This window comes from Crocuta crocuta, unplaced genomic scaffold (genome assembly GCF_008692635.1).
Source record: "Crocuta crocuta isolate KB4526 unplaced genomic scaffold, BGI_CrCroc_1.0 scaffold180, whole genome shotgun sequence".
In the NCBI taxonomy this organism is placed as follows: Eukaryota; Metazoa; Chordata; class Mammalia; order Carnivora; family Hyaenidae; genus Crocuta; species Crocuta crocuta.
In genome coordinates this window covers 2,489,402-2,503,725 of record NW_027527549.1, presented here as the reverse complement: position 1 = coordinate 2,503,725, position 14,324 = coordinate 2,489,402, and the positions used below count along the sequence as shown (strand labels likewise).

Below are 14,324 nucleotides of genomic sequence, written 5' to 3'. Positions count from 1 at the left end.
ACCCCCCCCCCCCCCCCCCCCCCCACCCCAGCAAAACCCTGCACACATTGAAAAGGAGTTCCAACTCTTACAATGAGCCGCCGCACGCGCGCACGTGCACACACACCCCACCCCCACCCCCAGGGTCACCTACCTCCCCCCCACTTCTGCACAGAATTTCTCCTGGCCGTATATGTGAAAGGGAAGGGCAGACGGGGAAGATGCTGCTGGCTGGGCAAGAACCTGCTCAAGCATTTCCTCAAGGGCTTTGTGAACTTCAGTATTCTGGCGTTTGAACTTAACCGGTAACACAAAGGATGAATCAACTACGACAACTTAAGAGTTCCTTCCCCCTCCAAGAAGGCCGACTTTTTTCATTGTACCATTCAGTTCACGGATGACTGAAAATTATCGTCACCTTCAGAAGTCTGCACTGAAGAGCAAAAGTGACCCGCTGGTTGAGACAGCAGCAGAGAACAGAGAGCTCTCAGGCACGCGCTCCTCATTGGGGCCCTCCCTTCCTCACATTTGACATTCATGTTTTAATACCTTGGGTTGAAAGTTATAGAAAATCTATAAACATTTAAGGCAAATGCAATCCTGTCCCCTTTAATGTGAAGTCTCCTATATTTTACTAGCCCTAGGGCAGTTTACCCTCTTTTAAAAAGAATAGCCCAATGGTTCCAAGGCCTGAAACAAACGCATCATTTTCGATTGTGTGATGCAGCTTTCTGGAGCCTTCCATCTTTTTACTGCCATTTACATTGTTCCCACTGCACCAGCAAGTCGAGTTATTAAGGTTTTGAAGGTGCAAAGGCTTTATACACAGATCCTGCATTTTATTTTGTTATTCTTTCAAAAGGGACTCAATCCGGAGCCAGCGTCAAAAATCGATATCCAATTTCAAACCGAAACAATAATTTCAGAAAGGCTTGACGTTCTCCTATGCAAAGACTGGGGGGTGGGAGGGAGAGAGAGAAAATAAATTCCTTAATAAACCCTTTTTCACTCTGCTTGGAGTATGTGCACCAAAGCAGTGACTCCAACTTAACTCCTTCCAGGCTGGTAACTTAAGATCGGGTTGGGGGCACCGTATTTTAGCCACAGTATTCCGACCGCTGTGCTCCTGATGCAGAAGCCTCGGACACACTTAGCCTGGGACATCAGAACTTCTGCATGGCCAGAGTCTCACCCACTTAGCCCTTCCCTTGCTTCATCTCCCAAAATAGATTTCCTGAGAAAGACATCATAAGGAATGTACAGTTTGAAGGGACCTAAAGGCAACAACTACGAACAAAAGCACCATGGTTACATGGTATGTGCTTTGCATCAACAGAACCATGTAGTCACATGGTACATCTTGGCTCGAGGCCACAAGAGCTGGTTTCTCCCTTCTTCTTTTCCACCTTTTTGAGCCGAAGGCCGTTGATTCAAGAATGCTGTTTACTTTTTCAGGTACAGGTGGTATTAGCAATATCCAAGGCCAATTTTGATTTTAAAACATGATACACAAATACTGCACAACCCAGGAAGGGTACGTGCCAACACACACACACACACACAGACACAGACACAAAGGGCATTCTGACAGCGTCTTCCTTGTCGAAAGCAAGGGGACTGACACCCCCAAATACTTCGCAAGGGTTTGTCATGATACAAGAAGGCAGACAGAGGCACAGACAGGGGTTCCCTGCAGCAGGGCTCTGAGGGTTGGCTTGCCACTCCCCACCCCACCACCAACTGCGGCTGTTCCTCCCTCCCCGAGCTCTGCTCCTTGCCCATTCCCTCTCCCCACTTCCCCAAAGGCTATAAGGAATTCCAGCACCAGGGTCAAAGCAGCTCCTTCCCTGGTAGTGAGGGGCAGAGGTCACGTGGCGCACAGTGATGGTGGTCAGGAAGCAGGGACCGGACGGCAGCAGCTGCCACTGCGCCAGGCACTGTTTGGTCTCCCTTGGCAGGGCAGCTTGCTCTGGAGCTTTGGCGAGGACTTATCTCCCCGGGGAAATGAGACGCCCCGAGCTGCACCTGCCAGTCCCTGAGTCCCGGGGTCGGCCACCCCCTGGTCCCTGCGAGCCGTGGGGAGGCGGACCGGCAGGGGAGGAGCTACCAATGCAGCCTAAGAGGGCCAGCCTGGCGGGCTCGCTCGCCCCGTGTTCTAGCTGAGAGGCATTCTATGCCTCCCTGTGCAACCCACTGGAGGCGGCGCCCGGAGCCTGCGAGCACACGTGAGGAGCCAGGTCCGGGTCGGCAGCTCTGAAGGCTCAGCCTGCCTGGCCTGTGTGTGGTGTGTGCAGGGGAGGGCGGATGGAGAGAGATGGGCGGGCGGGCGATCGTGGGGTCAGGAATGGTCTACCTGCTCCACACCAGGGAAGGACAGGCAGGTTTTCCCTTTGCGGGGAGAAGAAAACAACCCAAGATCGTTCAGAGCTGTAAACGGATAGTGCACATTTTCTGTTGTGACCTCCCTCTGCAGAACTTAAGGCAACAGAGAACAAAGATGAAGGCAGGCATTTCCTGAAGGGCCCGTGGCTCCTGTGGGGACGCTGACACACACAAACACACAGGCGGACGGGCCGTGTCTGGTACCCACCCTCCCGGACAGAGTAAAGATGCGTCCCCCCAGAGCTCTGCCCAGGGGGGTGGACCAGAAGCGAGAGGAGGAAGTGGTCCCGACGAGAGGCAGGGACTGGCTGCCCCTGGCCGCAAGGCGAGGCTCCCGGGAGAGCCACCTGCTCCGCTTTGGTTTACAGCTGTCGCAGAAGCACCAGGGAACAGCTTCGTGAGAAGTCCCATCCACAAAGGTCAGATGTCGTCAGTCACTGTTCTCCAGGGCGGACATCCCCTGCTTCCTTCCAAATAAAGTGCAGATGGTCGAAGGGTACTTCTTGGTCTATCATCTGCCGGTTTCAGTCAGCAATGAAGAAGAAGAATAAAAAAAGACGCCCCTCTGGTCTACATATATATATATATATATTCTCTTTTTTTGTAATAAAGCCACAAATATAAAACTTTTAGACGGAGGTCTCAGACTGTAAGCGAAGGACAAATTTGTGAGACTTGGGGTCTATGAACTCTTCAGAGAGTACAATGAACGGGATTTTCTTCACATTGACCACGAGGCTGAAGTCCAAGCATTTGAGGACAAAAACGATTCCATCCTGTAATCCGTTCGTGACGGCCTCCTCGCTGACCAGCCTCCACTGCGTAGAGAGCCAGCGCTCCTTGTCATACTGCAGCGTGGGGCCCGCGCTGAGGTAACGTTCCAGAAAGGCCTGAAAAAGAGGGGGAATGGCCATCAGGGAAGACTCCCCCAGGCCCACGGCAGTGCCGCCAGGGGCCTGTCCACCTTGCAGCCATGACAGTGTGTCCCAGAAAACCAAGATGGCACCCAGCCTATCGCACTGTAACCCCATAGGGAGACGCTGCTGGGTAGGGAAGCCTCCTTGGACATCCTCATTGCCCTCTGCACACCAGAGGCGGGGCAGGCGGGGGGTGGGGTGGCAGCTGGCATGCGCATCTGCCAAGGCTCGGCCCCACCACACGTGCCGCCGCATGTCCCTGGGCTAGGTCTGCCCCCCTGCGCACTGACAGCTCCTCAGTGCAAGGGCCAGCCCAAGGGACACTGGGAAGTGTAAGCTGAACACAGAAGAGGATACACTCGCACGCTGTAAACTGCAATACTACTCATAGGTCGTGCGACTGTGGACAAGATACTTTCCTTCCCTGGAAGTGGAGACGAAACCCAACCAGTGTGGACAGTGATCTCCCGTGGGGACCAATGTGCCCTGCTCCTCTCAGGAGCCCCTTGCTCCAACAGCGCTTAGCTGCTTAGCTCCTGAGTTCTTAGACAGCAACTCCCCTCCCCACCCCGGCCCCAAGTGGGGTCTACATGCACTGTTCCTCCTAGGCCTTTTAATCTCCTCAGACCACCGCCTGCACTTCCGGACAGAAGAACACACCCTCCTCCAAGTGCTTATAATCGCCGGCCTGACTCCCATGTGACATTTTACTTTGCTAACAATCACTTGGACTCGTGTGTCTGTCCCCCACACTGGACTTTACCCTCCTGGAGGAGGGAGCTATTGTTTAAATGTGAATTTTTCCAATGTACCTGGACACACTAGAAGTTCAAGGGTGCATTAAATCAATACATACACTGATTAAGCTGCAAGAAAAGAATGAGCCAGTAACTGCAGCAGGATATACTGGGATATAGCACTCTGGTCCTAGACACAGAATGGTTTCTGTACCTTTCCCTTCCGTCTGTAGCTCACTCCTGCTGCTAAGTACATTATTTCTGATCTGTAAGCCTATATTCTAAGGCGGGAAGGAACAGGCCTACCTAAACACCCTTCTAATATAAAAATAGCTCTTAAGGGGGCATCTGGGTGGCTCCGTCGGTTCAGCATCTGACTCATGATTTCAGCTCAGGTCATGATCTTATAGTTCATGAGATAGAGTCCCTGCTAAAGATTCTCTCTCTCCTTTGGGGCACCTGGCTCAGTCAATTAAGCACTCAAGTTTGGCTCAGGTCATGATCTCACAGTTCATGGGTTCGAGCCCTGCATCAGGCTCTGTGCTGACAGCTCAGAGCCTGGAGCCTGCTTCATATTCTGTGTCTCCCTCTCTCTCTGCCCCTCTCCTGCTCACACTCTGCCTCTCTCTCTTAAAAATAAACAAATGTTAAAAAAAGTTTTTTGAAGATTTTCTCCTTCTCTCTCTGCCCCTCCCCTGCTTGCTTGCTCACTCTCTCTCTCTTGCTCACAAAAAAGAAACACCTCTTGTGAATCATAAGAAAAAGAAACAACTCAGCAATTAGAGACATGAAATTAATAAGATAGTTTATAGAATATTCATAGAAATTAATCGAATAAAAAGATGTTCTACCACATTAATAATTCAAGAAAAAGAAATTAAAATGAAAAATATTTTTTTTCCTCTTATGTGGGCTATGATTAAAAAGAATGGTAACACCCAATAGGTCAGTTGTGCGGGAGAAATAAATAATCCTATCCTGGAGGCAAAAGTGAAACATAGCAACATCGCTAGGAAGGACAATTTGGCAAGATCTGTATCTTCCTTCTAGCTGTTCTTCTCCCAGAAATTTATCTTTCAGAAACAGTTGCACAGATGCACAAAGACTCTGTAAAAAAGATATTTGCTGCAACCCTGTTTAGACCAGGGGTTGGCAACATTTTCTCTAATGTAAATATTTTCAGCTTCACCAGCCACCCGCTGTCACAACTGCCCGGCTCAGCCTGTGAAGAGAGAAAGCCGCCAGCAATGATAGGGAAATACAGGGCGTGGCTGCATTCCAATAAAACCTGATGAACGAAAACAGCCGAGCCCTGGTTTAAACCAGTGGAAGATCTTCATCCAAATGTGCATCGTAAGCTAGTCAGTGGAATAAGACGCAGCCATTAAAGAGAAGGAGTCAGAGCTGCAGGGAAGAGGTCTGCGAGTGCGGGCATGGGAAAAGAGCCAAAAGGTCGTTTTAAGTGAAAAACTCAAGATTCCAAACTGCATGTGTGTGTGCGCGTGTGTGTGCGTGTATAAGCTCCCGTTTGTGGTTTGCTTTTATTTTTCCACTTCTACTTTAGACACACACACACCCAGACACACAGACACACACACACCTCTGAAAGCATACATACTGACTCCTTATCACTACGAACCATTTAGGAAGGTAGAATGGAAAGTTCCCTTTGCACATTATATTTTTCTTTAATGCCTGGACTTCTACACAAAGAAAGAGTGTGAAATNTAAGTATTTTTGAAAGATGCTTTTGTTTATTTTTAAGAGAGAGAGAGAGAGAGAGAGCATGAGCAGGGGACAGACAGAGAGAGAGAGAGAGAGAGAGAGAGAGAGAAAGAGAGAGAGAGAGGGAGAGAGACAGAATCCGAAGCAGGATCCAGGCTTTGAGCTGTCGGCACAGAGCCCGAAGCGGGGCTTGGACCCATGAACTGTGAGATCATGACCTGAGCCGAAGTTGGACACTTAACCAACTGAGCCACCCAGGCGCCCCAAAAGTATACATTTTTAAAGTGAAAATGAAAGCGACCAGGGAAGTAAAAAAGCTTGAAAAAAAAAGGAAAGTCTTCTCTTCTACATGGTATGAACCTTCACTTTGCCTGTGCAGATGTACTACACTCACTGCAACGTCCTGTTCATACTTTCTTGCATTCCATATTTTATAACTTAACGTTCTAACAAAGATTCTTCTATTTCTAACAGGTGATATACTATAATTTATAAGCCACTGTTCTACTTTTACATTATGGCCAGTTTGGAGTTATTCCAGATTATTTTGCAAGAATCACCTTCATGTACATCTCTGTGTCTATCTGCGTGTACTGACTACTCTTTCTAGGAGAGGAATTAGTGAGTCAAAGGAAATGGAAACCCTTACAGAGCTCACTGAAGACTTCTGTATCGCTTTCCTGCCGGTCCCTACTGGTGAGGGACAACACAGTCATGTGCTGCACACATGTAAGGCGACGAGTGCACACGGCCCCTGATAACAAACGCCACCGAACCTCTCATGCACGCTATATGCCAAGCTCACTTACTCCCTCCCTTGTGATTTACACGTCATGTTGTCGTATTTCACATAACTTTCACACAACGACCCAATCGGGTGGATGCTACCACTGTCCCCATTTTATGAAAGAGGGAACAAATGGACAGTGACTTCTACAAAGTCCGAAACCAATCAGTTGGTGGCACCAGGATCTGAGCTCCCCTCCGTCTGATGCCAGGTCCTTTGCGAGCCCTCACTCTGTTCTGTTCCCCTTACTACACCCCTTCTCTTAGATACACAGCCGTTTCCTCCAATATCCCTAAGAGGATGGTCACATCATAATTCAAAAGGCCATTCAAGTAAAACTAACTCCACGACACCCCAAACGCCTAACAGGGCGCCGGCACTCTTCCCTCCACTGACAGTCATGTAGTCAGTCCTCACCACACGACGGGCTCTGTTTTAAGCACTTCCTACGAACGAGCTCTTTGCATTCCCAAAACGACCCAACGAGGTAGGTATGGACTCTCAGCCCCAACTGAGGAGAGTAGGAACATGAGGCACAGGGCCGTTAAACTGTTGGCCCAAGGTGACTGGCTCACTGGCAGAGAACCCCCAGGTGAGGAGGAGTCAGCTCGGCTCCGGAACTCACGGAGTGCCTTTAATGACTACCTACGCTGGTTCTAAGTAAGAGTTTTTCCTCTGCTTGAATCTAGAGGCTGTCAAAGGGGCTATAAAAAACCAGTCGAACCAAAATAATATGAAGGGAGAGGGAGAGTTCTCGGGAGTGGGTGTTTGAGAGAAGGCTTGGGCTGTACCCTTCCCGGGCACAGCCGACAGTGGGACTGCCTGGGCTCAGGGACGGGTGGCACCTTGGGGGTCATGCTGTTGGTGATGCAGAAGGCCAGGTGCTGCAGGATGCTCTCCATGCTGTGGTAGTGCTGCTGCCGAGTGGTGCGCAGGTACTTCTGCAGCGCCCGGGCCATAGAGGGGAAGATGGCCTGGGCGGCTTCCCGGGGGTCCATCACCTCCCCCGGGGCCTTCTGCTGCTCTTCGGCCTGGAGGCGCTGGATGTGGATGAAGGCCTCCTCCACAGCCACCACCAGCCTGGGGGGGCAACGGACAGTCGTCAGGGCGGGGCCCGAGCAGAGCGGCACGGAAGGGCCCGCCTCCGTGGCCCAGCCTGCCGCTGGCTCGCCCAAGGCTCACCTCCTCCGCTGTCCCCCAGATGGCGGGGAGGGGGAGAGAGGGGAGAGAGGAAAGCAGGGGGCACAGGGGTGAGGAGGAAGGAGCCCTGGAACTGGGGGACGACCTCTGTTCTCAATTCTGCCCCTGATTTGCTTAGGGGCCTCGCTTCAACCCTTCCATCGCCACCACGAAGGGTTAGAGGAAAAGACCTCTGAGATCCCTCAAACTGGCCACACGAGGCTCTGCACACACCGACAGGTGGCTGGAGGTACAGGAGCAGCCTTGCAAGAAGAACCAGAGCTGTGTCCCCCTTGATCCAGCCACCCACACCAGCAGCCCCAAAGGAGGGGGGGCGTGGGGAAAGGACGGAAAAGGCCCAGCATCCATGATGGAAACCAGTTTTGCCCACTTCCATTCACACGATCAGAACCTGAACACCAGCAAGGGCCTGGGGGTGGGGGAGGGGGCCCAGCAAAGCGTGGGCCGTGGCCCAACAGCTTTGGCGTCAGCTGGGAATCTGTAAGACGTACGGCTTCGTGGGACCCCCTCCGGCCCCACGGAATAGTAAGTCAGTCACTTGTGCAGGTGGGCCCCGGAACCCCAGATCTGCGCTTTAATGAGCCCTCCTGACGGTGCTGAATTACGAGAAGCACTGGGATGGGATACGCGCCTAAGGCTTGAACGTGTCACATTTATACATTGAGATTTCATTCTGGTGGTAAAAAAGTAAATTAAAAAATAGAAAGTCTACTATGACAGGTCTCAGGGTCGAGGGGAGGACAGACCTTGCTCTCCGCTTCTTCACCCGCCGCTCGTGCTCGGCCTCTTCATAATACAACTCGTTGTGGCTGGAGTCTCTGCGCCGCGCAGCGGCAGCGATCATGGCCCGGGACTGACCAGTGGCATTGTTACTGGGGCCTTTGGGGAAGGACAGTGGAGGGGGAAGAAGGGTTTTAATGTCATGGGGCTGCAAAGTAGAGCAGAGAGCCAGGACCGTAGTCAGTCAATGCCGCCCACCCATCCAACCGCACATACACGAATCTCAGAGGAAACTTCCCAGGAGGGTGGCCAGGACTCCTGTACTCATGTTCAGGGCGCTCCTCAGGGGAAGGAAACCTCCCCCAAGCCCCGTGTGATCCGTGGAAATGGAAAAAGAACTCAGGAGGAGATGAAGAACACTCGCCAATTAAAATGTTGGCCAGGGGAGCCTGGGGGGCTCAGTTGGTTAAGCGTTCGACTTCGGCTTAGGTCATGATCTCACGGTTAGTGGGTTCGAGCCCCACGTCAGGCTCTGTGCTGACAGCCAGCTCAGAGCCTGGAGCCTGTTTCGGATTCTGTGTCTCCCTCTCTCTCTGACCCTCCCCTGCTCACGCTATCTGTCTCTCTCTCAGAAATAAATAAAAAACATTAAAAAAAAAAGTTGGCCAAAAACCACACACAGAGTATGCTGAGGATGCTACTCACCATCGGTTACATAAAGTTTCAGTTTGGCCATAAAGCATCGCTGGAACATCATGTTTCAGCAACAAGGCAATGAGAGAGAATGAGACACACGGGGAGAGCAAGGACAGAGAAAAAAAGAAAGTCAAGGGACATGGAGACACGGATTATGTACAAGACAAGCCATGCTGGAATGTCACAGTGGTCACAGTGTTTATTAAAAAAAAAAAAGAAAGAAAAGAAAGACTTGAGGACTGGCGTATGGCCCGTCTGTTAATACAGACTTAGAACTCGAGCCTGTTCCCACCTGGCCACAGATCACCTTAGCTTTTCAGAAGGACAAGGCAGATCACACGCTTTCTTCCGTATCGACTACTCAGTTAATGACTTGGTTTTCACTCGTGGGAATTTATGCTAAACTTTCAGATCACAGGTGAAATTTACCAACCCTCTGGGAATCCCACTAGAGTGTGTATCTCACGAAACTACCTTCTCCCGCCAAGATGGGGAGGGTATCGCCACTAAAAACCGACACCATCCATAAACCACTCGGCTTGCTAACAATATGACCCTCTTCCAGGGTCTGTAAAGCTCTTGCCCTGACCCAGGACACCGAGCAAGAAAATGACACTGTGTCCTGTTTCTTGCACTTAACCATCTGATAGCTCTGACGTCCCCAGGCTGGCTTCTGGCCTCCCGCCACCCGCTCGGCCCCAGCTCCTGGCCAGGATTGAGAAATCCCTGTAAGTGTCTCACCAGATGCCTCAACTACTTACTGAGAGTTACTGACTTCATGGATCTAGGGAACTGAGTCTTTGGGTAACTTATCCAAAATCTCAAAAGCAGCTTTCCATAGGTGTTCCCAGCAGGAGGCAGGAAACACACATCACTATTGTTTTCAATCAGAAAATCCCAAAATGAATGGACCTCCCACATGTGTAGACTGTAAATCAACATTCCTTTGAAAATATGTCTGCCTGCAGAAAGAAGAGAGAGAGAGATGGGAAGGAAGGGAGGGAGGGAGAGGAAGGGAGAAAGGAAGGAAAGAAGAAAGGAGGGGAAGGGGGAAGAAAAGAAAAGGGAAAAAAGCAAAACAAAGCAAAAAAATTGTTCTGAACGGAGAATGTACCACAAAGACAGACACTGAGGGGAGGGACAGCCAAATGGATCCTAAAGTTTAAGCGCAAGAGTTGCCCAAATGTGCTCCCAGGATCCCCCAACCAGACACCATTTCAAGGCACGTACCATCTACATTGTAGACTTTCAGCCCGGCCATGTGCTTGGCTGCTCGGAATTTGGAGGCTGTTAGGAGATTGGGGTTATAGATGGTGAAATCTTTATAGTAATTTTCCAGAACCACCAGTGCTGCTCGCTGGATACTGAGAAAAGAGGGCAAAATTAATGCGATGCTTCTTTATTGAATAAGCAGGTCCTGAGTGGGGGAAAAAAAAAAAAAGAAAAAGCCCTCTCCTGGAGTCAGGTAAACAGCAGGACACCAAAGGTAAGCTGCATGAGTCATAGGCTCCCCATTTGTCTACAGGAGGAGAATTTAAATGTGAGACTGAGTTCCGTCATCAAGGGGCTTCTGTGCCTTCTCCCACATCCCACTGCAGCAGCAGCTGAGAAAGGAAATCAGTTATAACTTAGATCTGTTTAGGCTGCACGGAACTTTCCCGTTTTTCTCAGTTTACAAAAGAGCAAAGTGAGGAACCCACCGTGGTCAAGAGCCTTACCGATGGTGGCAGGGCTAACGGGTGACGGAGCCCAGGGTAGATTCAGGTTCTCGGGTCTCCGTGCAGGGTCTGCCCCCATAAGCCCCATCGCCCCTGTTGTGAGGAAGGCTGGGTGTTCGTTTTTCTAGAGATCAGAGCCAAGTACAACCACCCGGGGCAGGGGGCGTGTGCAAGACGCGGGCTGCAGGAGGGCATGTGGGTGGCTCAGCTCGCAGTGCAGAGCCTGCTTGGGATTCTCTCTCTTTCCCTCTCTCTGCCCCTCCCTCATTCACGCTCTCATAAAATAAATATACATACGTATAAATACATAAATAAATACGTGCCTGCTGGCCGCAGACACTAGTTAATCCCGTCCCTCCTTTGGGTTCCATCCTCTCTGCCCCGGGTCAGCTGGAGCTCCTGGTTTCAGAGGAAGCAAGACCCCTTCCTGAAGCCTCAGCTGAGAACTTGATCTTTCCTGCTCTACGAGGCCTCCTGCCCTTGGCCGAGGCGTATGGAGCAGACTCTCCCTGCGCAAGGTCAGGTCCCCCGGAGAGCAGCAGAGAAGGGGTAAGGCCAACATGTACAGGGTTGAGGAAGGACAGCGTCCACACTCCCTCGTGGTGGCATCCTGGTCATAGAAGCAGGACACTCACCACCTCCAAGAGAACCCTGGGCAAATACAGCACAGATTGTCACACACACTGTCTGACTTCCACAATCATCCAAGGTAAGAAAACTGGCCTTCAAAACTCTCTGCCCAGGGACACCCGGGTGGCTGTCAGTTAAGCATCTGACTCTGGATTTCAGCTCACGCCATGGTCTTGCAGTTTGTGAGTTCTAACCCCATGTCGGGCTCTGTGCTGACCGTGCAGAACCTACTTGGAATTCTCTCTCTCTCTCTCTCTCTCTCTCTCTCTGCTCCACGGCTGCTCATGTGCACACGCACTCTTTCTTCTAAAATAAATAAATAAACTTAAAAAAATAAATAATCTCAGGCCAGCACACAGGAGAGCGGAACTCCAATCCGGGTTTACAAACCTCCAAACTATGTTCTTTCCTTGTGACACATGGCACCAGTGGGACAGTGCACCTATGGACACCAACTCTACAAGTTTGTTTTATCTTGCCCGGCTTATTTGCCTTTCTAGCTCCCCGCTAAGTGGCTGAGATGACAAGGGTCACTTACAAGAGCCCAGGAGCCAGGACAGGGCTGCCCTCCATTCCTGGACAGCCACCATGACCCTTGGAGCGGCTGGGGGCTGTGCATCCCACAGTGAGACAACACAGCCCCCCTAACCTGTCTCTCTACTGGACACTCTGTCAGACCCTGGCTCGGGTCCCCTTGCTTAGCACAGAGTCTAAAAACGATCCAGCAGTCAATCAGCTAACCTCCTTGAGAGCAGAGCCATGGCAAAGCTCTCTCACTTATACCTGGACGGTGCCTCCATCAATGGTCTGCACTTAGTCACTGCTTCGTATCAGCCTCGCCAGGCATGCTCACAGGGGGCCGCGAGAAGCTGGCGAGACGAACCCTGTATAACAGAAGGAAGAGTCCTACGAGCAAAGGCACATTTTGAAGGCCCTAGTCATTCAGTTACACGGATGGCCGGTATCACTTCCACATCTGAGTGCCTATGTCTCCCCGGCGCTGGGAATGTAAGACAGGACGCGAGGAGCTGCGCCCTAGCGAGCCATGCAGGGAGCCCAAGCCCTGGGACAGCTGATGGGGACACATGTGGGTTGAGGGAGCACAGGGGCCGGCTTGGGAACGCCCAGCCTCCCCAAGCAAGCCAGTGTCCCCGAGCTGAGGTTTTGTGTCCTAGGACTTAAGTCTGCTCGGTGGTTCTCCGGCTCGGTACAGCCCAGGATCCTCCTGTCTCTGGTATTTTCCGAAGCGGGGTAAGCACTTCTTCTTCACCCCCACCCCTCCATCCAGACACTCTCCAGGGCCTGATCACATGCATGCACGTGCGCGCGCGCGCGCACACACACACACACACACACACACACTCACAAACACGCCCTCGCACCCACGCATCCCACCTCCTGCCCCGTGCATTGCCTCTCTGGAGGCTCTGGGCTTGGTGCGGCCAGAAGTCCCTCCACACAGAAATAACGTCCCAGCTGCCGCACACCGACATGCCACGTGCAAATATTCCCTCCCCCATCACCACGGTGCGCGAAAAGTGAAAACATCTCTAGGCTCCAGGGTTCTGGCTGAGAATCAATTCCCTGATCAAGATGTAAAATGTCTGAGGCGACGCACAGGTTTATTCTCAGACCCATCTTCAAAGCGAACTCTCTGCTAGTTGCCGGGTTTGGCTTCAGACAGGGGCCTGGGGGATCCCGCTAACCCAGTCCGGGCCCGCGAGGCAGGGAAGGCTGGAGGGGAGCCTGGTGGCCCGACCTCCTGACCTCTGCACCCCGAAGCCACAGACAACGCGCTGTGCTGCCCGGAGAAGGGGGTCCACCCGTGCCAGGCTCTGGCTTCCGCGCCGGGGCATGCACGCCGCACCCTGCCTCCTTCTGTCCGAGCGGGGCAAACCCACAGCCTCCCTCGAAGCCCACTTCAGCCAAAGCCCAGGGGGCCCTGGGGGGTGCTCTGGGCTGGGGCGGGGAACACGGGACGGGAGCTGCTGATGCTCCCTGTGTGGGTCTCAGAGTCCTCGAGGACCTTTGCTCGGGAAAACCGTTCAAAACAAGGGGGAAAGCCAGGCGGTGCTCGCTTTCCCACAGGACCATCACCTCCACAGAGGCCCCAGAGGTTTCTAGAAGCAGCCACGGACCCGGCCAGCCCCCACCTGTCCCTGGCTGACAAACTGACACAGGAGCTGAGGAACCCCGCCGGGAAGCCTAGAAGTGGCTCTAAGAGGGTGCGTGCCCTCATCTACAGAAAATGGTCTGAGCAGCACCCGACAGATCTAGCAACGCTGGGGTACAGGCAGGTCCACGTAACTAAAAGTAACACATAACTCNAAAAATTTTTTTTAAATGCTTGTGAAATCTGGATTAAAATCTGGGGCACCTGGGTGGCTCAGTCAATCGATGAAGCATCCAACTCTTGATTTTGGCTCAGGTTGTGATCTCCCAGTTCATGAGATCAAGCCCCCTGTTGGGCTCTGTGCTGAGCGCAGAGCTTACTTGGGGTTCTCCCTCTCTCCTCCTCTCTCCGCCCCTTCCCTACTCATGTGCACAAAATAAACAAACTTAAAAAAAAAAATCCAATATGCCTTTTTTCCACCTTGTTCAAGACAGTAAGCTACACATGACTTAAGCCTTGTTGGTGACTCAGGCTGAATGTTTCATGCATTAGTTATGAGCTGTGCCACATACATAGCCCAGTGAAAATGTCCTGTCCCCATAGGAGACAGAGGCCACCTGTCCCCATGCCACATGTTGCAGGGATGTCTGGGTACAGAAGGCTGTTTCTTCATGTCTTTTCTGTATCTCCCTGCCCTCCCCCCCACCCCCCACCCCCAGT

The 14,324-nt window shown here is 51.9% G+C and overlaps 1 protein-coding gene across 2 annotated transcripts in view; it reads right to left on the bottom strand.

Annotated features, from left to right (window-relative positions):
- Nucleotides 1–2,938: 2,938 nt before the first annotated feature.
- VANGL1 (VANGL planar cell polarity protein 1) overlaps nucleotides 2,939–14,324 on the bottom strand; it is a 49,697-nt gene continuing 38,311 nt past the window's right edge. For both annotated transcript variants that reach the window (XM_077767133.1, XM_077767124.1), the window contains exons 6-9: nucleotides 10,374–10,507; nucleotides 8,474–8,606; nucleotides 7,373–7,607; nucleotides 2,939–3,251 (exon numbers count right to left, since the gene is read on the bottom strand). In XM_077767133.1, the coding sequence (XP_077623259.1) occupies nucleotides 2,991–3,251; nucleotides 7,373–7,607; nucleotides 8,474–8,606; nucleotides 10,374–10,507 (763 nt within the window). In that variant the 3' untranslated portion in view covers nucleotides 2,939–2,990. The remainder of the gene's footprint in view (nucleotides 3,252–7,372; nucleotides 7,608–8,473; nucleotides 8,607–10,373; nucleotides 10,508–14,324) is intronic.